Source organism: Salvelinus fontinalis, chromosome 4 (genome assembly GCF_029448725.1).
Source record: "Salvelinus fontinalis isolate EN_2023a chromosome 4, ASM2944872v1, whole genome shotgun sequence".
In the NCBI taxonomy this organism is placed as follows: Eukaryota; Metazoa; Chordata; class Actinopteri; order Salmoniformes; family Salmonidae; genus Salvelinus; species Salvelinus fontinalis.
In genome coordinates, this window is record NC_074668.1 from 45,208,442 (window position 1) to 45,234,979 (window position 26,538).

The following is a 26,538-nucleotide window of genomic DNA, read 5'->3' on the forward strand; positions in this document are numbered from 1 at the left end:
CATGTTAATAAAGCTATTATATTTAGACCTCACATTGACTCATTACATTGAGTAGGCTCTTTAAGTCTAAGTATAAGGGAGAAATCAACATCTGGCCTTTGCCGAAGCAGCTTGCACCAAAACGTATCAGCAATTAATATTATTGAGGGGAAGTTTCCCTCCTGAACCTTCTTTAAATATTTCAGAAATCTACATCTGTTCGTTATTTGGAGACTAAGACGTCATGGGAATCAGCGGAATCTGTCTAAACTAAACCGTTTGTTTTTTGCTCTCTCTGCCTCTGTGTGTGTGTGTTCAAGGGACGAAAAGGAGACCCTGGCCTTTCACCTGGCAGAGCACCAAAAGGAGAAAGAGTGAGCATCTTGTGTTTCATGTTTCACTCTGTCGTTCTCTGAAAAGGAGAGTGTAACACCGGCTAAAGTAATAATACCGGATACTGTCACAATTCAATAATGTAATAAGTTATCTGTTACAGAGAATTTTGCTTCGGTCGTAGAGAGTTACTCGAGAAAATGGAAACCCGCTTTGCGATAACCCAATTCTTTCAATTGTCCGAAATGACTTACTGGCAGGCAGCAACGAAAGTAGCAGAGACATGTTCACAGAGACTGGAGATCACTGGTTTTACATGTCTTCGCTACTTTACAGTTAGCCTGAGAATGAAGAGTATGAAGTTGACTTAACTGTATATACTGTGTAACTCATTCATATCTTTCTAGGGAGACCGTGGTGCTTCAGGACCCCCTGGACTGACTGGTCAAGTTAGCAGAAAGGTAGGAAACCACTTTACCCTTAATCCTGCCACACATGATACTGTATGAATCGGATTCTTCGAATGAGTCCAGAGGACCATATTGAAGTGCACTAAATCATACGCTACACCCCGACCCTGCCTCCCCAGTCCTAAATCCCTATGAGCAGTGTTCAGCAGGAATCTCTCAAAAAGGACTGTTTAGGAGGACCCGAAGCCAAGAGCATTTTTCTCACGGGATGTTTCTTCTCTTGTTTGGAGAGGAGCCTAACATTGTGCAGGCGTAGTAGTACTGTAAATTAGTGCACCTGTGTTCAGACCGACTCTTCTTCAGGCTCACACTCTGGAATAGCTGGATTGGAATATACTAGCTGAGTTGTGACCTCATCGTCAATGCTTCCAACACGATGGGGGCGATTGAGGAGAGTCTTTTTTGGGCGGGAATGATTTACAGTGGGAATCACATGCAGTGTAAAATACATGATGTAGTTCCCTCTCTTTGACAATTGTCCTCAATACTCAGTAGTGTTCTGCTGAAATCTTAATGGCATTTTGTTGCGGAGCTTCTTTTTCATGTACTGTCTCAACTCAATTTACACATATCCTATTGCTAGTGTACATGCAGTATGTGTTCATCCATGAGTCATTGTCTTAAGATGCACTTCTGCGGGCTTCACTCCATCCTGGCCTTGCCCTGGGCTTGTAATACAGCTTAATCACTTACCATGGGAGACTATTACACACACGCAGGTGGGAAGAAGGAAATCTGCTCCGTGCCCACGTACACGTACACATACTCATCATGCACTGACAGGCATGCACGCAGGCACATGCATGAGCAGATACGCACACACATGCAACCACACACATAGACATGCGTGCACACACACACACACACGCACACACACACACACACACACACACACACACACACACACACACACACACACACACACACCCACACACACACACACACACACACACACACACACACACACACACACACACACACACACACACACACACACACACACACACACACACAGTTTATTCCATGTTAGGGATACAGCTATTTGTTGACATAATTAGCTGTATGGATTTTGACAAGACTCAACACAAAACTTTACTTGAAACATCATTGCAAAAAATATTACATTCAAGTTACCTGATTGCCTTACAGCAAACACATGTTATTCATTACCAGAAAATACAATGAAAGCTGGTGGAAAAAGACTTGGAGACACTACCTCTCCTAAATTACTGCTGGCAGGCAGTGATTCATGGTTATTCCACGCATGGTCCGCTGCCAGAGGGAGAAGAAATCTGTGAATGCAGGAAGAAAGTCTGAGTACAGTACAGCCAGGGGAACTTTAGGCCTCGAACCAACTGGTGCTGACCTGGGTTCAAATAGTATTTGTTTTCTTTCAGAGACGTTGAGCCTATGGTCGAGTCTACCTGAAGTGACAGATGGCTGCACTATTTAACCTGAGGGCTGATCGGCTGCTAATTTAGACGTTATCACCGGCTCCGTAATGATCTGTTTAGCAACACTCACACTCCTCATGTAGTCTGTTTTGGACACATTTGTACGAGAGCAGTAAAGTCTAAACCTGGCGTAACAACAATCTGTTACGTAATAGGACAAGCTGACGGTGAAAGACCATCCGGTCTAGGCTACAGTCAAGGTTGTTTCATTCACTCTAAAATAGACTCTGATCTCAATAGGCAAGAGGGGGGACTCTTTCAGCTCTCTCTGTTGTCGCGTCGTAAATGGCACCCTATTCCCTATTGCACTACTTTCTGAATGCCACCCTATTCCCTATTGCACTACTTCTGACCAGAGCCTACATAGGGAATAGAGTGCCATTTGGAATGCTGCCTGTATGATGTGAGTAATGGAAAGAGGAGTTTATGGGAAAATAGCGTTTCTTTTTTTCCATTATAAAGGGAAGTGACTGACAGTTACTATGTATGTTTTAAATTGCATCATTGCTGGAATATAAAACGATAGTGTGTAAAGCAATGACAATCTCACACTTTACATTTGTTGCAGTTAAATGGTGCATTTGTTACCTAAACATCTAGTCCCCCCCCCCCCCTCGCCCCCCTTGAAGTTGTACCCCGTGCCCTTGTCCCTGGCAGAGCCTCTCCCTTGGTGAGAAATGTGTAAAAGATGTAATGGGCGAAGTTACCCTGCAGTCAGGCGGTGGGGAAACTGACACACTATGTAGAGCAGGGGTGTCAAACTCATTCCACGGAGGGCCTAGTGTCTGCAGGTTTTTGTTTTTTCCTTTCAATAAAGCCCTAGACAACCAGGTGTGGGGAGTTCCTAACTAATTAGTGATGTTAATTCATCAATCAAGTACAAGGGTGGAGCGAAAACCCGCAGACACTCGGCCCTCCGTGGAATGAGTTTGACACCTGTGATGTAGAGCATCTGGACGGTGTTGGAGCTGTGTGTGTGTGTGTGTGTGTGTGTGTGTGTGTGTGTGTGTGTGTGCGTGTGTGCGTGTGTGCGTGTGTGCGTGTGTGCGTGTGTGCGTGCGTGCGTGCGTGCGTGCGTGCTCACATGGGTCTGGTCCTGGCCGACCCTGCTCTTTCCACAGCCAGCCCAGCCGTGATGGCATTGGCACGGTGGAATTACTTTTATTAGATACTAGGTTTTTTTTCCTCCTAGACTTTCCTCTCATATTCCAGACTATACGTAGGTGATGGTCTGACACTTTTGGTGGCTGGGCCTTGGTTAGGTTTCCTATTTCTTCAGGAGATGTTGATGTAGAGGTGTAATTTGTGCAAAATGATATTTTCTAATAATCCCTCTCACAGTCAATATTGAATAGTGGGGATGAAATAGTTGAGAATATGAAACCAGTTTCTCATTTAAAATATATAAATCCAATGGAAAGAATATTTTCTGTCTGCTGAAGTTATTTTACTGCTTCATAGAAGAGGGGTTATACAATACCTTACTGCGCTATTCGCAAAAATTCATTTGCATTCTGCCTTGAAATTATAAAAATTCCAATGTATACCAACAGATGCAAAACTGGGCAAATGTTTGTAATAGGACCATGGATTACACATCCGCTAGTCTAATAAATAACTCATCTTGAATGAGAGAGTACCAATATTCCTCTCTGGAGCTGTGAGCCATGGCTATGTGCACGGGACTGCACATTCAGACACATGCTCACACACTGCTCCTCTTCTCCTCTGTCTCTCTGGCATGGACTCTCAGAGACTGCAGCATTTCCCTCCTTTTACTATACTCAGCTGTATGTCGCTGGCTCTGGAACTCAGACGCATTCTTCCCCCCTTCCCTTGTCCATGGTTGTGCAGTGGCTCAGCCATGACTTTTTACTCTGCTCTAGGGGGCTGGGTAGTGACGCTTTTATAGAACAGATTTACAGAGTCCCAAATGGCAACCTATTCCCTTTGTAGTGCACTACTTTTGAGCTGGGCCCGTAGGGCTCTAGTCAAAAGTAGTGCACTATAAAGGGAATATAGTAGGGTGCCATTTGGGACACAGACAAGGACTGCTGAGGCTGGGAAATGGTTACCTCTGTCTTCAAGTGCTGGCTCATTGGTTGCAGTGATTATTTGTAAAAAAAAAACTAAAATAATAATAATCTGTTGGGCCTTCTGTTTTGAATCACCCGTTGAAGACAACGACTGGGTTTCATAGAAGTATCTCAACATCTCTGTATGTAAACTGTGTGTCACATCTGCTCCTGCAACGCCCTCTACTGCTATTCCTGTGTCTACTTGACCTGCCGCCTTCCGCAGTGCTCTTTCCCTCTCTCTCTCTCTCTCTCTCTGTGTGTGTGTGAATGTGTGGGCGGAGACAGGTGTGCTGGAGTCAGAGCAGATCCCCACCAGCTGCAATCTGTTCCATAATCAAGAACTCTACTAATACTCAGCCCTGCCACTTCCACGCTGCCAGATTGTAATCTCTGCTCAATCAGTCTACGTTTCTAGCCGTTTGTTACTATGCAGATCCTGTTATCCTGTTGTGCCTGTTTTCCTTGCCTGATGCTGTTTTCCTCTCCGCTACAGTACTGCCCACTCTGACTCTGGTCCCTGTCTCCAGTTCCACGTATCGTCATCCTGCTACTCTGTCCTGCATTCCCCACTCTACTACTCCCTTCGATTCCCCTCCGGACCTTCTTACTCTGTCTCAACCCCTCTCGCTTTCAGCCTCAGCCTCCGCACCTGGTATCCAGCAACCCACCCGAGCTTCTCCTGACCTGCACTCCATCTTCCCCCTGTGTTTCAATAAATACCCTGGTTACTTTATCCCAGTCTCCTCGTCCGAGTCTGCTCTGGGGTTCCCCTGTTCCACTCCGCGTAACACTGTGGGACTTGGCAATATGTGCTGTGGTGTTTGGTGTATTTGTCTCTATGGTGGTGTTGGCATGCAGTGGTTTACTCAGTGTGGCTGCTGCTGCTGAAAGGCATGCTAATTAGCAGGAGCCTGCAGTGACAGCCACAGGCACAACTGAAGGGGATACATTCACTCACACATGCACACACACATGCACAGGGGATACACTCCTGTCTCTCTGTCTCCCCAGGAGTTTGTCAGCTAAGTACCTCAGGAGTCAGATCTGCAGGTTCTGAAACAACGGAAGTGCCCTCAGTCTTGCTACTGCAGCTCGTTGTTTCCAAACTGTCCCCTGATACACTGATTGACAGTAGGCCTCGGGGCATTTTCATACTACGGTTTATAGTATGTTTCTCAGAATAAGGTGTAAGTACCATCTAGTGTTAAAGCATGCCAAAGCCTTGTGCGGACTACTTATTGTCTAAAAGTATTGCACTTGTACACACTCTTAGAATTAGGGGTGACTTGAGGAACCCTTGAGTTCTTCAAGAAACCATTGCAGTCAGTGGGTTCATATTTGCACCTTTGGTTAGTTGAGGGGTTCTTGGAGGAATATTTTAATATTTCAATCTAGCAAAGGGTTCCTGGAGGAACCTTTTCGCTGGCGCATGCGGAGCACTTTGAATTTTTTCCGCCGTTGGATTTGTTGCACTCCCAGACAGAAAAAGATGCAAATATGACAATGGCTTTATGCGATAGCTAGCAACTTGTAAACAATTACCCATTACTATATGAGTACTATTTTAATAGCAATGTTGAATAATACAACATTGTCTGTCAAGCCAAGCGGCAGGTAGCCTGGCGGGTAGGAGCTTAGATCGAGTCCCAGAGCTGACAAGTTAATAATCTGTCGTTCTGCCCCTGAGCAAGGCAGTTAACCCACTGTTCCACAGGCGCAGAAGATGTGGATGTCGATTAAGGCAGCCGTCCGCACCTCTCTGATTTAGATTTTAGGTTAAATGCGGAAGACAACTTGTACAACTGACTAAGTATCCCCCTTTCCCAATTATACTACATGACTTTAGCGTGTTTTAACTCCGAAAAGATTATTGTGATGGTAATGGAATTTGTTTACGAGGATAATTATTAGGTGTTGGCTTAGGTTGCTAGCTACAGTGCATTCGGAAAGTATTCAGACCACTTGACTATTTCCAATTTTTTGATACGTTACAGCCTTATTCTAAAATGGATTAAACCGTTTTTTTGTCTCATCAATACCCCATAATGACACATTTATAAAGAAAAAAAAAACTAAAATATCACATTTACATAAGTATTCAGACCCTTTACTCAGTACTTTGTTGAAGCACCTTTGGCAGCGATTACAGCCTCAGGTCTTCTTGTATTTGGGGAGTTTCTCCCATTCTTCTCTGCAGATCCTTTCAACCTTTGTCAGGTTGGATGGGGAGCATCACTGCACAGCTATTTTCAGGTCTCCCCAGAGATGTTCGATTGGGTTCAAGTCTGGGCTCTGGCTGGGCCACTCAAGGACATTCAAAGACATGTCCCGAAGCCGCTCCTGTGTTGTCTTGGCTGTGTGCTTAGGGCCGATGTTCTGTTGGAAGGTGAACCTTCGCCCCCCAGTCTGAGGTTCTGAGTGCTCTGGAGCAGCTTTTCATCAAGGATCTCTCTGTACTTTGCTCCATTCATCTTTCCCTCTATCCTGACTAGTCTCCCAGTCCCTGAAAAACATCCCCACAGCTTGATGCTGCCACCACTATGCTTCACAGTAGGGATGGTTCCAGGTTTCCTCCAGACGTGACGCTTGGGGTTCAGACCAGAAAGTTCAATCTTGGTTTCATCAGACCAGAGAATCTTGTTTCTCATGGTCTGAGAGTCTTTAGGTGCCTTTTGGCAAACTCCAAGCGGGCTGTCATGTGCCTTTTTCTGAGGAGTGGCTTCCGTCTGGCCACTCTACCAGAAAAGCCTGATGGGTGGAGTGCTGCAGAGATGGATATCCTTCTTGAAGTTTCTCCCATCTCCACAGAGGAACTCTGAAGCTCTGTCAGAGGGACCATTGGGTTCTTGGTCACTTCCTTGACCAAGGCCCTTCTCAGCTTGGCCGGGCGGCCAGCTCTAGGTAGAGTCTTGGTGGTTCCAAACTTCTTCCATTTAACAATGAGGGAGACCACTGTGTTCTTGGGGACCTTCAATGCTGCAGGAATGTTTTGGTACCCTTCCCCTGATCTGTGCCTGGACACAATCCTGTCTCTGAGATCTACGGACAATTCCTTCGACCTCATGGCTTGGTTTTTGCTCTGACATGCACTGACAACTGTGGGACTTTATATAGACAGGTGTGTGCCTTTCCAAATCATGCCCAATCAATTGAATTTACCACAGGTGGACTCCAATCAAGTTGTAGAAACATCTCAATGATGATCAATGGAAACAGGATGCACCTGAGCTCAATTTCGAGTCTCATAGCAAAGGGTCTGAATAATATTGTAAACAAGGTTTTTCAGTTTTTTATTTTTAATACATTTGCTAAAAAAAAATCCAGTTTTTCTTTGTCATTATGGGGTATAGATGTAGATTAATGATTTAAAAAAAAAAGTTTTATAAGGCTGTATTGTAACAAAATGTGGAAAATGTCAAGGGGTATGAATACTTTCCGAATGCACTGTAGCTACAGTATCTTCAACCTAGCATACACTCTTACAAATGCTTGGTTGTTTGGATGAACTAACTGCTGGGTTGCAGGCATTGGGTCACTTAGTTGGGTTGTTTTATTTAAAAAGAGCCAGGTTGGGTTGTTGATGCTGGGTTATTAAGATATGACCCTGCGGGACAGATCAGAAGACTGGAGGCGTGTCTTGGTAGGGGCGTGGCTTTTATTTTTTGGCCACCCGTGAGAGTAAATGTCCTGTTCATTTGTTATGTTGTATTGTCATCACATGTTAAGGTTGACCACTGACAGTTTTGTAGCTTACATAGGTGTATGAGTTCCTCAAGAGCCTATGCAAATCATGATGTTGGAATAGCTACCACTTTAAAACTATATGTAATCAACAATGTTAATAATATATTAGAATATGTAATATGCATAAATCAAGGATATTTGACATTTGTAGTGTGCTGCACATAGAAGCATTGTACCTGTGTAGTGTATACTGAGACAATTTCACAGCTTTAAGGGTGATTAATGGCCTGCTGTATGTTGTTGTTTATGTTTTTGGTTTATTTAAGCCAAATCATCCATAGCTTCTTAAATAAACAGTTTATGAGTTCCTTTACAAGCTAATGATGTGAGGAATTTCCACGATTAAAATGCTGAGGAGGGGCGGGATTTCAGCACCCTGCAGTGCTGTGTGTGTGTTGTAGACTTACATAAGAAGTGTGATCATCAGAAACTCCATATCCTCTACCGGGAGGTTAATATTATCATCCTCTTTTTCCAGAGGGCTCTGATTGAGTACATGTGAGTCTGTATCTTGGTAGTATACAGCAATTGAAACGAAGCATAGCCTATCAGTACATGTTATGGGGAGTTAGGTGATCAAAATAAAATCCATTCAAAGTTGTCTAATGTCTTCCCTCTGCAGGGACAGAAAGGCCACCCTGGTCCCCCCGGTCTACCAGGAGATTCTGTGAGTATTCTGTTTTCTATTGTATGAGAATAACATTTATCTTTCCTCGGTGATCATATCTTATCAATAATTTCCACTTCACAATACATAAACATATAGGACAGCTTCAACAATGCAGTTACATAAAACTTAGCATAATGAATGACATCCTCATACGGTTGTACATTTTTCAGTGGTTATTCTAACAGCTGCCGTCTTTCCATCTCTACTGGTGTTAATGTGTCTGTCTACCTGACTGGGTCTGAAGTTTGAACCACTGCTGTTAGAGTGGAATACATCAGACAAAAGACTCTCCATCTGTTTACCCAACAAAGCTTAAGCTATGGCTCGGCTGTCAGAACACATTGCTCCGTGAAGACCAAAACATAAATTCCTGAAGAGAGAGAGAGAGAAAGAGAGAGAAAGCGAGAGAGCGAGAGAGCGCGATAGAGAGAGGGAGCGAGAGAGAGCGAGAGAGAGCGAGCGAGAGAGAGAGAGAGAGCGAGAGAGAGAGAGTGAGAGAGAGTGAGAGAGAGAGAGAGCGAGAGAGAGAGAAAAACACTACTTCTTCTGAAGGGAGGATGTTACACATGAACACATTAGTACCTTGCGAATCTTGGCCAGAGAAATGTAGTTTCTGGCAGAGCTTAAAGTGGGCCAATTAGTCTGGACACCCTAAGGTCACTACTCCCCGAGATTCCTTAAAAAACTACAAATAGTGTTGTGTACTGAAGAATGTGCAATTTGTAGTGTACTATCAGTACAAAGAGCGTGGAGTTTTCACTGACCACATGGCCTGACCAGGGAAGAACATTGGCCTATTTAAAGGGATACTTCAGGATTTTGGCAATGAGGCTCTCTATCTACTTCACCATAGTCAGATGAACTCGTGGATACCATTTTTATGTCTCTGTGTCCAGTATGAAGGAAGTTGCACGCAGTTTCGCGACCCAATGCTAACCAGCCTTAACGCAATGGCTGGGAAGTACAGTTGAAGTTGGAAGTTTACATACACTTAGGTTGGCAACTACATATATCTTCTGTCTCTCCAAAAGCTACACGGGGCAATATATCAATGGCTATCTATCATGGCAACTGTTACAGACCTTCAAGAATTGCCTAAATGTACATATCAATATTTCAACATTTTACACTAATAGTATTTGACAGTCATGTATTGTGCAACTAGTGGAGAAATACTTTTTCACATTTGTTTTGGTAAGAACAGGTACAGTTGAAGTCGGAAGGTTACATACACTTAGGTTGGAGTCATTAAAACTAGTTTTTCAACCACCCCACAAATTTCTTGTTAACAAACTATAGTTTTGGCAAGTCGGTTAGGACATCTACTTTGTGCATGACACAAGTCATTTTTCCAACAATTGTTTACAGACAGATTATTTCACTTATAATTCACTGGTCTGAATTTACGAACTCCCAGAGCACACTCTGAGCCAAATTACGAACACACGCATAGAAATAGAATCAATAGAACAGGCTTGGAACCTCTAACCCTGGCAAGTTGACTGGTAAACTAATAAGTACACTTGCAATGGCTGCCTGGTATTGTGATGCCCATGGTAATGTAGAATGTTCATTCAAATTATGTTAACTGATGTGGCTCATGCAATGGAATGTATTTTTTGTTATGTCGAATTGAGTTTAAGTAACAAATCAGAGCACATATTGATGGAAACACTTCCTGCATTTACTTCCTGATTTTACTTCCTGCTTTGCTCCTATTTGTACACTTGCAATGGCCACCATTCCACCCATTACGGTATCATTGACTTGAGTGGGGACGCCCATTCTATTTTTATTGATTATATTTTTGGGCAATTTTTTGCCTATACTGTAGATAGAGCCAATATCAGCAATGGTTCTGCTGCCTTCCAAACGCACTGCTGACCACACAAAGCCTCTTTATAAAGTGCCTAATTCATCTTTCTCCATTATTCTCTTCCTATACTACACAGATTCAATTCAAAGCCAGGGAAGCTGGAATTTGGAATGCCACTATTGTGGCATGAGACAGCTATTCACTCCTTGTCTTCTGTCTCACTCACTCCTTCTTTTCTCTCTTTCTGCAGGGTGAGCGAGGGGCACACGGAAGCCCAGGGGCCAAAGGTTATCCTGGCAGGCAGGTGCAGTAAATCTAGTGTTGCAGTGCTGGTTAAGGGTCCACACACACACCATACAGTACTTTTACAGAAAGGCTAAGCAGGGCTACACACACCAAACACACTCAGCCCATTTCAGTGAGTGGTTAGAGAGTGGCACTGGGATTGGGATTGGGATTGGGAATGGAAACAGTACAACCTGTTGAGACTTTTATAGGGGATTGAACTAAAGAGAGTCTTTGGACGAGTGACACACAAGTGTAAGACTGTCAAGAGCACCTGTGTCAGGATTAGGGTTGCGCATTTTTGGTTGCTTATTGGTGCCCCTGGACTAAAATAAAGTGCCAAAGCCTTTTACTTAGTAAGCAATACCTTTACTGAACAAGTAATGTGACTGCAATTAAACTGTGATTCATGTAAGCTGCTCCCTCAATGCAAATACGTTTTCGTCAGTCTTTAGGAGCTGACACTGTGAGTTCCATTCAGCGCTGCCTCTTGAGAAAATCATTTGATCAAGTCCCTCTTTGCTGAGTAGTATGTGGGTTCTCTGCACTGTAAAACATGCTTCCTCCCTCCTCTCCAGAACGCACATTTGTAAAGCCGCCGACATAAGCGCGCAGCTGGGAAATAGCTCTCAGCTCGGCTTGTTACACCATGTTTATATTAGCTTAGAGTTCAGGCCTGGGTCTTTGTTCCTTTGGTGCTCTAGCTCTGTCACTGTTGTAACTCCCCAGATAGACACAAACTTCACACACACGGGCGGGCACTCACACACTCGCACACACTGCTGTAACGCCCTAGCTGGATACACACTCCAGAGTGATGGATTAGGTTTGAGCACCCCCTTCCATCTGTAGACTGTGAATCACTGGCCCACTTGGTCTCCTTTAGGAGTTGGGACAGTCTAAATAGAGTCCGTGTTCATTAAGGCCTGCTCATCTTCAAGATGACATACTGGAGACTATCACTCCACGGATCTGCATGCCGGTAAACACATCTTGGAATTATTCAGCCAACACCAATTATTGTCACTCGGTTATTATGGTGAAAGCACTAATCCCAATTTGAGTCCAATCCACTTACACTTTCATCTGTACATTGAAAGGGTTGTATGCATTAGGGAATGCATTATCTAAATGCATTTCTAATGTCATTTGGTATGCTTTTTTTCTGTAGGGTTTACCTGGACCTTTTGGAATTATGGGGCCTAAAGGAGTCCGGGTGAGTGATCTACAAATGTTCATTAACAAAGTACTATCTCTGTACTGTACTGTAAATGGTTCATCCTTTTTTCAAGATATGTCTTGTTTGTTCTGTTTAAGTGTTTTAGTGCAATCCCTCTGATATGTTATATCTTTGTAATCATAGACTGATATATACAGGATGAACCTACTTACTAAATGAGCCCTGTTTGTTTAGATTTTTATCATGTTCTGTTTACTCACGGTATAAATACACTGCCTATACAGTCATCACTAGAAGATGTTGACTTCTCTCAATGGCCAAAGAGCATCACTGTCAGCCAAAGTGCCTGCATGCTCAACATATCCATGTAACATGGATATGACCTGGGTTTAAGTATTCATTGTTTTCTTATAAATAATTTAGCTACACTTCATTGAGTCCCAAAAGTGCAAAACCCATCCATCTGATACCCTAGACAGGCTGGGTCGTGGGTTCGATTCCCGCTGATGTCACCCATATGTACAATGGTTGCACGCATGACTGTAAGTGGCTTTGGATAAAAGCGTCTGTGCTAAATGGCATATATTATTAAATGCTCAAAGTATTTGAACGGAAACAAATACTATTTGAACCCAGGTCAGATTCACAGTAAGGTGTATACAGACAAAGATAAATGCCATACAGTCAATTCCTCTGTTTTTACAGTAAAGTACACCCCACTCTGAAGATGACTTTGTTCCAGACTCTCTTGCCAATTGCTGTGTTAAATGAACTGTGAAAAGCATGTTATATGAATCAATAGAACCAGAGTGGTCACAAAAAAATATACATGATATAAATGCCATTTGTCCAAGACAGCCCTGTTAACTCACCACCCAGCTAGCACATAACGTTCTTAGAGCTTGGTTAGAGCGCAGTCGTCCTATGGTTATTTTGCATACCATCTTCCCAGAACTTTCTGGACATGGTGAAGGATAGTTGCTTGGCTTTGGAATATTATTAACACATTTAAGGAAATTGACAAAAAAAACTTTATTTTCTCGTTATTTCATTACTTTAACAGAACGTTTCCTCAAAGTTCAAACATGGTTACATTTAATTTCAATGTTGGTAATGTTCTAGGAATGTTTTCCAACTAGTTTGTCATTGGGAATTCTCGCTAATAGTTCAGTGTTAAGAAACAACGTTCTTCTGTGGGCATTTCAGTACTTAAGCATAACGTTTCCTACTGGTTTCTTCATGGTTCTATTTAAAGTCATGTTCTCAAATAGTTCCAAGAACATTTAACAACAACGTTCTTCTGTGGGCATTTCAGTACTTCAGCATAACGTTTCCTACGGGTTTCCTTATGGTTCTGATTAAAGTAATGTTCTTAAATTGTTCCGAGAATTTTAAGAAACAACATTCTTCTGTGGGAATTTTAGTACAATGACAGAACTAGCGAATGGTGTTTCCTTCGTCACATTGGTGCAGCTGGCTTCCGGGTTAAGCGGGCGGGTGTAAAGAAGCGCAGTTTTGCGGGTCATGTTTCGGAGGACGCATGATTTGACCTTCGCCTCTCCCGAACCCATTGGGGAGTTGCAGTGATGAGATGAGATTGTAATTGGATATCACGAAAAAGGGGATAAAATACCCCAAATGTACTAAAATTAACATAAAAATTCAATGAAATATGGCATGCTAGCTCTATCCTGGTTGCGCAGTGGATTAATTCCATGGAAAGAGAACAGATGTGTTCATATCTCACTGATGCTGTGTCACAATAAAAAAATAAATGTGTTCACATGACTAATGCCTAAGGAAATGAATATCCATCTGTGCTTCCAAAAAGTTAACCCAAAATAAACTAGTAGGGTTATTAAAAGTCTTAATGAAACATTAAGGAAGTTATTCAAAAACCTAAAAATAACCTATAACTTCCCTTCTCAGAGTGTTAATAAAACATCCCAGAGTAAAATGTTCTCAGAATCTCCATGTAACTTAACTTTTTAATTTCTTCCAGAACAGGCAAAATTTTCAATTCTGTTCTCACTTCTTTCACTTCTGTTTAAAAAACGTTCAGTTTCCCGGTCAGAAAATGGCTTCATTCCCACAACCAATGTGAAACCAAAAACATATGTTTCCACAACTTCCAAGGAACCAAATGTGCTAGCTGGGTATGATTACAATTGCAGAGTTTTCTGTGATGATGTTATGGTGATGTTGGTACAACAAAACATTTAAAGTACTGTACAAGCAATTAGCAAGAAAATACTTTCTGTTGAACACTGTCTTGAATCACTTGTTCACTGAATGTAAATTGTTGTTGCTGGTGTTGTTGTTGTTGCTTGTATAGCTAATCTGAAACTCAACATGGTCCAGTTCATGTATTTTTTCCCTTTAACATTTGTATCACCCGTTGTTCTTCAGTTCCCCTGCTCTCCCCCTCTCTCTCCTCCCTCTCCTCCTTCCATTCCTCCATCTCTCTCACCCTCCATCCCTGAGCAGCACCCTTGGACCGGACTCATCAGAGATCCCTGACGTGAGGGTATGTGCCCTTGGACTACATCGTGGAAGGCAGCACCATGCAGTCCATGGGCATATACACTTGCCTCAAGGCTTGGTTCTTCATGAAGAGCCACCTGCCTGGAGCCAACAGAAACTCCCAAAAATGACTAAAGCAACACTGATGGGATGATACCAAAGAAGAGATGTATAGCACTTCATTCTAATGTGTATTTTCTTTGTTCCTCATCCCTAATCCCTTTCAATCCATTCATCCTATCCCTTTCTTCACTTCTTTCCTATGCTCTAACTCTACCCTCTTTTCACCCCTCCCCCTTTCCCTTCACCCCCCCCCCCCCCTCCTCCTTTCTCCCCAATTCCACAACTCTCTTTGCAGGGTTTCATAGGAATCGCGGGGCTTTTTGGCCTTCCTGGACCTGATGGTGAGAGAGTAAGTAGTCCAGAATAACTCTTAATACAGTACTCAAAATAGGAATATGACAAAGATACTAAAAGCGTTACATTCCAAGAAAATGATGATTTCTACCTCTTGTAACTACTACTACTACTACTACTACTACTACTACTACATGCATTAGCAAGGCAAACAACACCCTACTGTACATGTCTTAGTCCTATGGGGGGAAATGCACAATAGCTGAAACCCCTCCTATGGGCATTAGTTGTCAGTCACGATTGTCAGGTCTGACTCTTAGTGAGTTTGTGAAATAAAGGTGCTTACACTGGATGAAATGCCAGTAAGCACGCTCCACCAAACCACCAAGAGATGTCTGGAGTAGCCCTAGGCCCTTCTCACAATATTTGGACAGGATCAAGCTCTGGTGGAATTCCAGCCATCCCTACTGTTTGGGATAATAGTCAGGAGCTAATGCTAAGGAGCTGGAGCAAGAGCTGCTTCGGATTAGCCTGACCAGAACTCATAGACTCATATTCCCAGAAGGACTCAGGCCAGTGGTGCAAAATTGTAGTCTATAGTAGAGAGAGTCTCTTTGGACATGTTTGATATTATTTATTGGTTTTAGTAGGCTATGTTTAAGAACCATTCATAATCTATTTGTAAAATAAACATGAAATATTATTTACATTTTGTCTCCTCTTCTTGGTCTTTCTTTCTTCTCTTCTGCCTTTCCTCTTCTTCCTTCCTTCCTTCTTTCATCCCTTTTTTCTCTACCTCCTTAGGGTATTCCTGGTGTTCGTGGCAAGAAGGGCAAGATGGGTAGGCCGGTAAAGTTTTCTCTCAAAATACCTTTTTATAACAATTCCAATACTTTGAAATCAACTGTTATTTTTTCCATTCTCTGATACCTAGAAGTTGTAGGTCTAGGGTAATTTAGTGGGCATGGCATGTCTATTATTCACAGGAAGTCTTGAGTGTGTATGGACCCCCCTTGACTTTAGCCATAAATCTGGGATTTATGTTGTGGTAACCTCCACACAACCAGAGGGGAAGATTTGTCTTTTCACTCTGGAGATGGCTGGCTACCCCTTGAGTCATAAGTCTGTATATTTCCATAGTCTATTCAGTATATAATTAGTAAATATAGGATAAGAGTTGGAAGGAGTACAACTATGGCACCAATTGACACTATTGCCAAATATCCCAGTGATTATACACTTAACAAAAATATAAACGCAACATGTAAAGTGTTGGACCACTTATTTAATGAGCTGAAATAAAAGATCCCACAAATTTTCTCTACGCACAAAAAGCCTATTTCTCTCAGATTTTGTGCACAAATTTGTTTACATCCCTGTTAGTGAACATTTCTCCTTTGCCAAGATAATCCATCCACCTGACAGGTGTGGCATATCAAGAAGCTGTTTAAACAGCATGATAATTACACATGTGTACCTTGTGCTGGGGACAATAAAAGGTCACTCTAAATTGTGCAGTTTTGTCACGCAACACAATGCCTCAGCTGTTTTGAGGGAGCGTGCAATTGGCATGCTGACTGCAGGAATATCCACTAGAGATGAATGTTGAATGTTTAATGTTAATTTCTCTACACTAAGCCGCCTCCGAACATCGGTTTAGAGAATTTGGCAGTACGTCCAACCAGCCTCACAACCGCAGACCATGTGTAACCACATCAGCCCAGGACCTCCACATCTGGCTTCTTCAACTGCAGGGTCATCTGAGACCAGCCATCCGGACAGCTGATGAAACTGTGGGTTTGCACAACCAAAGAATTTCTGCAGAAACTGTCTCAGAAACTGCATCTGCTTGCTCGTTGTCCTCACCAGTCTTGACCTGACTTCAGTTTGACGTTGTAACTGACTTCAGTGGGCAAATGCAAACCTTCAATAGCCACTGGCATGTTGGAGAAGTGTGTCCTTCACGGATAAATCCCAGTTTCAACTGTACCGTGCAGAAGGCAGACATTGTGCATGGCGTCAAGTGGGCAAGCAGTTTGCTGATGTCAACGTTGTGAACAGAGTGACCCATGATGGGGTTATGTTATGGACGGACATAAGCTACAGACAACAAACACAATTGCATTTTATTGCTGAAAATGTGAATGCACAGAGATACCTTGATGAGATCCTGAGGCCCATTGTCATGACATTCATCCGCCACCATCACCTCATGTTTCAGCATGATAATACACTGCCCCATGTCGCAAGGATCTGTACACAATTCCTGGAATCTGAAAATGTCCCAGTTCCTCCATGGCCTGCTACTCGCCTGACATGTCACCATTGAGCATGTTTGGGATGCTTTGGATCGACGTGTACGACAGCGTGTTCCAGTTCCCACCAAGATCCAGCAACTTCGCACAGCCTTTGAAGAGGAGTGGGACAACATTCCACAGGACACAATCAACAGCCTGATCAACTCTATGCGAAGGAAATGTGTCACACTTCATGAGGCAAATGGTAGTCACACCAGATACTGACTGGTTTTCTGATCCATGCCCCTACTTTCTTTTAAGGTATCTGTGACCAATCGATGCATGTCTGTGTTCCCCGTCATGTGAAATAGTTTAGGGTCTAATGAATTGATTTAAATTGACTGAATTCCTTATATGAACTGTAACTCAGTAAAATCTTAGAAATTGTTGCATGTTGCGTTTATATTTTTGTTCAGTGTATATTATTACATATGATGAACACCAAGTTCTACTTATATATTTAATCATTTAATGTTGAACATTGATATCATTGAGATCTGAATGGCATTCATTCAAAGGGTAGTTCACAGAGCATATCTGTGTTTTGTATTTTGTTCATCTAAAGACTATTACAAAGTCCATTACATTGGCGCAATGTGGTGAAGGAACTTTTGGTTTTGGAATTCCAGAGCAGCTAGCCACAGACCAGGGAAGTATATTCATTGGCGCCTGCATGGGAATTTTCAATTCTCCCATAAACATATTGAGTTGTGCTTACATGGAAAATCCTGATGTTCCCAATGACTTATGTAATAGAGATATTTTTCCAAGCATAGCTTCACAATGGTACATGATGAAGTGGTTTATTAAACTGATGATGGTCATTGAAACAAGAACTAAAGCTGGCACAGAACAGCAATAGATGTTGAGGAGAGTGCTGCTTCTGCATTTGACGATGGCATCTCGGTGTGTTTGTCTCTGTGGCGCCATACCAGCCTTCCTCCTTCTCCTTCTCATCTTCAGTAGCTAGTTTTGCCTCTTTACATTCAGTCCTCTGAGCATCTTTTCACAGTAACTAGCGGAAGTTCAGTGGCACCTTGCATATGACAGTTCATCGAATGTGGAATCAGATGCATTACCTTGCAGCAGAGGTCATACTACCTACAATCTTTCAAGTAACACCTTTGAGTTAAAAACAATGCAAGAGCTGAGGAGGAGTCATATGTTTTTGTTTACACCTGTACACTCGTAGAAAAAAGAGTTCCAAACGATTCTTTGGCTGTCTCCATAAGAAACCGCTTTTTAGTTCCAGGTAGAACCCTTTTTGGTTACAGGGAGAACCCTCTGTGGAAAGGATTTTACATGGTACCAAAAATGGTTCTTTAAAGGCTTATCTGATGGGGAAAGCTAAAGAACCCTTTTAAGCTCTTCATAGCAACTTTTTTTTAAAGAGTGTACTATTGGAGTTTTGGAGAGAAGTGGAGTTTTCCACATTTTCAATGGCATCACATTGCAGCAATTACCAACTTATTACTTTCCCCCAGATCTTTGACTAATGCTTTACTCAAGATTGCCTGCCACAGAAACATTTCGACTATATATCTGAATAATATGTCATATAATAGAACTGCCTGTGAGATCTCCATAGCTTCATCTAATGTTACATTTTCCATCCCACTCTGTGGGGCTAGAAGACCTCTACTAATAGTGCCATTCATCATGCAGACAGTACATACACTAACTACAGCGCTTGTCTCCTGTGTGTGGAGAAAGGTGAACACCGAAGCTGAAGCAGTAGCAGGTTGTTGTTGACCTTGGCAACGGGACAAGCAGCACACGTTGAGCGTGTGGCCTAGCAGAACCCTCAGCCTCCCAGAGCCTTAGTCTAGCCTATCGGAGCATCGCGGCTCTTGTTCTCTGATTCTATAATGGAACAGTTGGAGGCGGGAGGAGGAAAGGGAAGAGCCCAGTCAGCAGATCCAGAGCCAGGCCAGTCAGCCCCCAGGCTGGTTAGGGCTCCTGCCAGCGAGGCTCAGCGCAGCATGGAGCCCTCCCAAACACTCAGCCATGGAATGTCATACCGCCGCACGAAGTCTACTAGCAATGAAGAGACCAAGGAGCTTGTTTGCAGGGTGCAGCTTGAAATTGTTGCTTGCTTGGGGTTTTATTCCCGCGAACCTCTACGAAAGGGGATGGAGTTTGCTAACTGAGTGCTGCCTTTGTGTTTGGTTCATACAAAACTGCAGTGTGGAGAAACATGGGACTAGTGGTGATAAGAATTTGTGTTTTGAGAATGTGAATGTATACTGAACAAAAATATAAATGCAACATGCAACATTTTTAAAGATTTTACTGACCTACAGTTCGTATAAGGAAATCAGTCAATTGAAATAAGTAAATTAGGCCCTAATCTATGGATTTCACATGACTGGGAATACAGATATGCATCTGTTGGTCACAAATACCTTAAAAAAAAGGTAGGGGTGTGGATCAGAAAACCAGTCAGTATCTGATGTGATCATCATTTGCCTCATGTAGTGCAACACATCTCCTTCACATAGAGTTGATCAGGCTGTTGATTGTGGCCTGTGGAATGTTGTCCCATTCTTCAATGGCTGTGCGAAGTTGCTAGATATTGGCGGGAACTGGAACACGCTGTCGTACACGTCGATCCAGAGCATCCCAAACATACTCAATGGGTGACATGTCTGTTGGGTATGCAGGCCATGTAAGTGCTGGGACATTTTCAGCTTCCAGGAATTGTGTACAGATCCTTGAGACATGGGGCTGTGCATTATCATGCTGAAACATGAAGTGATCGCAGCGGATGAATGGCACGACAATGGGCCTCAGGATCTCGTCACGATATCTCTGTGCATTCAACTTGTCATTGATAAAATGAAATTGTGTTAGTGTCCATAGCTTATGCCTGCCAGTAACTCCACTGCAACCATTGGGCACTCTGTTCGCAAAGTCGACATCAGCAAACCATTTGCCCACACAACGCCATACACGTGGTCTGAGGTTGTGAGGCCAGTTGGACGTACTGCCAAATTCTCTAAAACGACATTGGAGGTGGCTTATGGTAGAGAAATGAACATTTCATTATCTGCCAACAGCTCTGGTGGACAATTGCATGCTCCCTCAATACTTGAGACATCTGTGGCATTGTGTTGTGTGACAAAACTGCATTTTTAGAGTGGCCTTTTATTGTCCCCATCACAAGATGCACCTGTGTAATTATCCTGCTGTTTAATCAGCTTCTTTATATGCCACACCTGTCAGGTGGATGGATTTTCTTGGGAAAGAAGCAAGGCACACTCACAGAAATGGAAACAAATTTGTGCTCAAAATTTGAGAGAAATCATCTTTTTGTGCGTATGGAAATTTCGGGGTCTTTTATTTCAGCTCACGAAACATGGTACCAACACTTTACATGCTGTGTTCATATTTTTGTTCAGTGTATTTTGTCAATATGTACAGTAACAAAACAGTGGTAAATGTGTTAATCATACATTAACAAACACCCACTATGAGTATAATTATGATCATCGTCACGGTGTTTTTATCTGCTGCTGTGTTGAACTGAATGTTAAGCAACATAAAACACGATAGTGCACTTTATGGAATACTGTAGCTTTGTGGATAATAGCCACACCAATGTGATTGATACTCGGAAGCCTAATATTCCAAGAACATTTTCTCACGGTCAACTCTGGGTTTGGGAAAATAACGGTATGTAATGGTTGGCCATGTCAATTATGGTCTAGTACATTCTATTTCTATTGCTGCTATTTGGTTGCCTGCTGCATTGCAGACTGTTGTGTTTCTATGTTTCTCCCATAGTGTGTAAGAGCTCTGTGCTACCCCTGTACTATACAGAGTGATAACATGTCTGTTCTCTCCTCTCTGTGTGTTTGTCTACTCAGGGGTTTCCCGGGGACTTTGGCGAGCGGGGACCACCAGGACCAGACGGAAACCCAGTAAGTGAAACAGCAGGTCTCCCCCTGTCCCCTTGAACACCCTTGTCCATCACTCCAGACCTGGGTTCAAATAACAGCTTATATTGTTTCTTTCAAATACTTAAGCGGCACTTGATAGAGTCTGCCTGGCACAATGGACCAACAGGAATAGTCCCGAAAGTTCAATGACTGCCCATCTGGCCCTTCAGGCAGGCTCAATCAAAGAGAAAACAAATACTAATAAACTATTTTATTTTAGGTTTAGCATGTCTTTTTGAAGGTTTCTCTTGTTGTTTTTATACAGTCGTAGGTCTACTTGATTTAATATCTTTGTTCGGATTCAAGGATTAGCACAACAACAGAAACAATCTTTTTTACAGAATTTGAATGACTGATTTACATAATATCAGTACAGCAGTTAAGAGTACTTGATCACTTCACGAGTGCACTGAAGTAGCGAAACTGCACACCATGGCTGTTTGCCTCCAGGCAGTCTTTAACTAAACACATGCACACACACACACACGCACACACACACAAAATGTGTATGGTGAAAGACATGCTAAACATAAGTCACACTTGATGAATTGATAATATGTAGACCTCGCACTGCATTTGATTACTTCTTACTTGTTTTTTTTCTGGAAGTAAGACCTGAAGATTTCTCCTCCTGAGTCCTGGTCGGATAATGATTCCAGTCTGAGACTTTGTTACATAGTTAGTTATTAAGTGTTACCGTTAGTTACATAGTTATGTGCCACAAGCCATTCACTGTTTGGTCTTTGATAATTTATACCACAGCCCTCCACACCATGAAGGAGCTCTGGACTTTTTACATTTTTAAATGTTTTATTTCACCTTTATTTAACCAGGTAGGCCAGTTGAGAACAAAGTTCTCATTTACAACGGCGACCTGGCCAAGATAAAGCAAAGCAGTGCGACAAAAACAACAACACAGAGTTACACATGGGATAAACAAACGTACAGTCAAAAACACAATAGAAAAATCTATGTACAGTGTGTGCAAATGTAGTAAGGTTAGGGAGGTAAGGCAATAAATAGTCCATAGTGGCAAAATAATTAAAATTTAGCATTAACACTGGAGTGATGGATGTGCAGATGATGATGTGCAAGTAGAGCTACTGGGGTGCGAAAGAGCAAAAAAAAGAAAGAATATGGGGTAGTTGGGTGTGCTATTTACAGATGGGCTGTGTACAGGTACAGTAATTGGTAAGCTGCTCTGACAGCTGATGTTTAAAATTAGTGAGGGAGATATAAGTCTCCAGCTTAAGTGATTTTTGCAATTTGTTCCAGTCATTGGCAGCAGAGAACTGGAAGGAAAGGCGGCCAATGGAGGTGTTGGCTTTGGGGATGACCAGTGAAATATACCTGCTGGAGCGCGTGCTATGGGTGGGTGTTGCTATGGAGACCAGTGAGCTGAGATAAGGCGGGGCTTTTACCTAGCATAGACTAGATGACCTGGAGCCAGTGGGTTTGGCAACGAATATGTAGCGAGGGCCAGCCCCGGAGAGCATACATGTCGCAGGGGTGGGTAGTATATGGGGCTTTGGTGACAAAATGGATGGCACTGTGATAGACTACATCCAATTTGCTGAGTAGTGTTGGAGGTTATTTTCTAAATGACCGCCAAAGTCGAGGATCGGTAGGATAGTCAGTTTTACGAGGGCATGTTTGGCAGCATGAGTGAAGGAGGCTTTGTTGCGAAATTGGAAGCCGGTTCTAGATTTCATTTTGGATTGGAGATGCTTAATGTGCGTCTGGAAGGAGAGTTTGCAGTCTAACCAGACACCTAGGTATTTGTAGTTGTCCACATATTCTAAGTCAGAACCGTCCAGAGTAGTGATGCTAGGCGGGTGGGCAGGTTCGGGCAGCAATCGGTTGAAGAGCATGCATTTAGTTTTACTAGCATTTAAGAGCAGCTGGAGGCCACGGAAGGAGTGTTGAATGGCATTGAAGCTCCTTTGGAGGTTCGTTAACACAGTGTCCAAGGAAGGGCCAGATGTATACAGAATGGTGTCGTCTGCGTAGAGGTGGATCAGAGAATCACCAGCAGCAAGAGTGACATCATTGGTATTTACAGAGAAAGAGTAGGCCCGAGAATTGAACCCTGTGGCATCCCCATAGAGACTGCCAGAGGTTTTGACAACAGGCCTTCCGATTTGACACACTGAACTCTGTCTGAGAAGTAGTTGGTGAACCAGGCGAGGCAGTCATTTGAGAAACCAAGGCTATTGAGTCTGCCGATAAGAATGCGGTGATTGACAGAGTCGAAAGCCTTGGCCAGGTCGATGAAAACGGCTGCACAGTACTGTCTTTTATCGATGGCGGTTATGATATCGTTTAGGACCTTGAGCGTGGCTGAGGTGCACCCATGACCAGCTCGGAAACCAGATTGCATAGTAGAGAAGGTACGGTGGGACTCGAAATGGTCGGTGATCTGTTTGTTAACTTGGCTTTCTGTGGACTCAGTGATATCTGGATCATTGCACATTCATACGTATGCTCATTCATTGACATGCTTAGAGACATAGAGTACCTGGTAACACTACATTTTAAGGGGTCCTTATTAAAATGTAATAACGTGTAATTACACTATAACTATAACATGTGTAATTACACTATAAGTATTGTAGTTAAACGTAATAATTCATAGTTACACTATAAAAACAGCATGTAACTTGTGATTGTTACAGTCGATAATTACAGAGTTGTACAACAAATGCGGGTTACCATGCTTTTTACCAATTTAGTGTTTTGTTTCTACTCTCAGCATCCGATTCAGTAACAACTTTCACAAGGTTGTAATCTCTTGTGGACAGTTGCACTGGGTGTCCAAGATTAGAAAGGTTGAAGGCTCACTATGCTCTAATTACCAACCCGTAAATGTACACTCTTTAAAATCTCCACATTGTTGCTAGGAAGTTAACCCCAAAAGTGTATAATCTGGGTTAATTTGGTTGAGATTACAAAAACAGATCAGATATACGTCAACCTCTCTGACTGGGGTCTACCATATGGGTGTCATCCCAGATTATACATTTAAAAATGACTTATAGTTAATGTAAATGTTTCCCATTATGACAACCTGAGTCTCCTTTACCATCCAAGTGGGAAGATAAACCCACTAGTACACCACAGAGTACTATCTGTATAAGTCAAATATAATTACTAGTTGTACACTTAATTTTAACGAGCTAAATCCTGTGTATCTTGAGGGGTACTTAAGTGATAATCCCAGAGAAGCCAATGTTTGGAGGGTATATTGTCCGTCAAGGGCCGGCAAACCGTGCCAAAATATCCCCCATACACCGGCTTCGAGGGCATTATCACTTTTATATAACAGGTTACATATTCAAAAACGGTTCGGGTTTGGTTACAACCCTTTTTGGGTCTATATAGAACCCTTTTTTATGGTTATTTTATAGAACCTTTATGCAGAATGCTTCTATAAAGAACAAAAAGAGCTGTGTGCAAACCACACACCCAAATATTTGAATAAACCGCCTCCCCTACATTTCAAATATCATTAAAAGAGTAAAGAACCCTTTTGTGACCTCTGAAGAACCATTGGTCCTAGACGATAGTGCACATGTCTAGGCTAGCACGTGTATAGGCTAGGAAATCGACAAAGATCTGTCTTCATCTGTTTCTTTCTGGACTCTGAGACCTTATGGAAATCTGTGGTGGAGAAAAATAACGTATGACAATTTAGCAAATACACAACAATTAGCCTACTAGCTAGCTATAATCAGAGACGGTATAGAATCCTTCCTCCAATATGTCTGCTATCATTATTATCATGATTTCTATCATTTAGGGTTTAGGCCTATTGCTAGGCCTAGCTACCTAGTTGTTATGGTACACAGCTAGCATTATACTAATAATGGTGCTTGCTAACATTAATAAACTAGCTAGTGTTTACATCGAAAAGGAACTACTCATAGGTGAGTTACCACAAGTATACAAAAAGCAAAAAAAAATGCATGGAAAACCTACCTACTCTCTCCTGGTTGTACGTTTTTGACTCTACCACACTTTGCTTATTTCGCAGCAATCTCTTATGTCTGGATTTTGCACATTACCTTCTTATTGATCCCGGTTCTTTGCACACTGTCACTAGGAGTCTGTGTAAACACAAATTGTGGGCATGTTCGAGGTTGTTGTTATTTTGAGCGCATTGCGCAGATGGGCAGATCTTGACGTGTTGCCTTAAACTAACTTCCCAGTCAAAATCTCACTTTTAAAAGTTCTTATTCTGTTAACTCATATCCAAATAATGTTGTTGACTAGTCCTATACGGATGTCGGATCCTAACTTGATCACTCTTTTTTCTCAGAGAATTTGCGTGATCCATCAGGAAATTCAGATCAGCCTCGTGAGTGGCTGAAAATGAGCAGTTCTCTTTCTCTCCATGTGAGGGCAGTCAATTGGGATCAGGGCTTGCTATCAAAATAATGTTCTCTCTCGCTCGCTCAAATACTAGGCCTAGGTCCTATTACTGCAACATTCAAATGTACAAACATTTATCTGAAATGCAGCCATACACATCAACAACCATCATTTTATATATCTTAATAACACAAGATATATATTGGTCTCCATTAGGCTATGACATAAGTTGAGATGACAATACCAACCAGAGGGCGAACATATCTTGAAAGACTTGCAAGCAGGACACCGGCATCCTCTTTTAGGGAGCGATAATGAGGTGATCAATAATCGTTGCACTTGAGATCAGCTGTGCGGGTGAATTTAGTGCGTATTGATGGTTTAACGAGACATTAGCTGGCGATAATAAGGATGCTTCCTTTTGAGGCAGGATTTCTAGGCAGGATGTCAAAATTGGCATGTCCCAATCCCATGTATCCTTAGTCGGGGAAGCTATCCCATAACACTTAGCGGTGCAGCGAAAAAAATATTATAATAATCATAATTAATGTCGGACAGAAGTCCCCGCTTGGGATAACATATTCCTGAAGAATAAGTAATAACTTTGCGAAATGTAGGTTTAACTTTTATTTATTCAGCAAATGATGTTAAAATGTTCAACAAATGATTGTCATATGAATTTTTCATTCAACTGTTGAGTGACTGTAATCACATTTTACTCCATTGCATTGGCGAGTGGCGCAGCAGTCTAAGGCACTGCATCGAGTGACGCCTCTTGCACTGCATCTCAGTGCAAGAGGCGTCACTGCAGTCCCTGGTTCAAATCCAGGCTGCATCACATCCGGCCGTGATTGGGAGTCCCATAGGGTGGCGCACAATTGGCCCAGTGTCGTCCGGGTTTGGCCAGAGTAGGCCATCATTGTAAAATAAGAATTTGTTCTTGCCTGACTTGCCTAGTTAAATAAGGTTAAAAAACATTTTTAAAATGTGGCTTGCCAGGAGAAAACACTCCTGCTCGACTCGTTTGGAAGTAAGACATT

General features: G+C 42.4%; 1 protein-coding gene across 1 annotated transcript in view; it reads left to right on the top strand.

The window, feature by feature from the left end:
• Window positions 1-26,538, top strand: part of LOC129853869 (collagen alpha-1(XXVII) chain B-like) — a 144,962-nt gene that overhangs the window by 51,684 nt on the left and 66,740 nt on the right. The window contains exons 6-13 of the mRNA XM_055920333.1: window positions 300-353; window positions 720-773; window positions 8,681-8,725; window positions 10,795-10,848; window positions 12,001-12,045; window positions 14,891-14,944; window positions 15,694-15,738; window positions 21,056-21,109. Coding sequence (XP_055776308.1) covers window positions 300-353; window positions 720-773; window positions 8,681-8,725; window positions 10,795-10,848; window positions 12,001-12,045; window positions 14,891-14,944; window positions 15,694-15,738; window positions 21,056-21,109 — 405 coding nt within the window. The remainder of the gene's footprint in view (window positions 1-299; window positions 354-719; window positions 774-8,680; window positions 8,726-10,794; window positions 10,849-12,000; window positions 12,046-14,890; window positions 14,945-15,693; window positions 15,739-21,055; window positions 21,110-26,538) is intronic.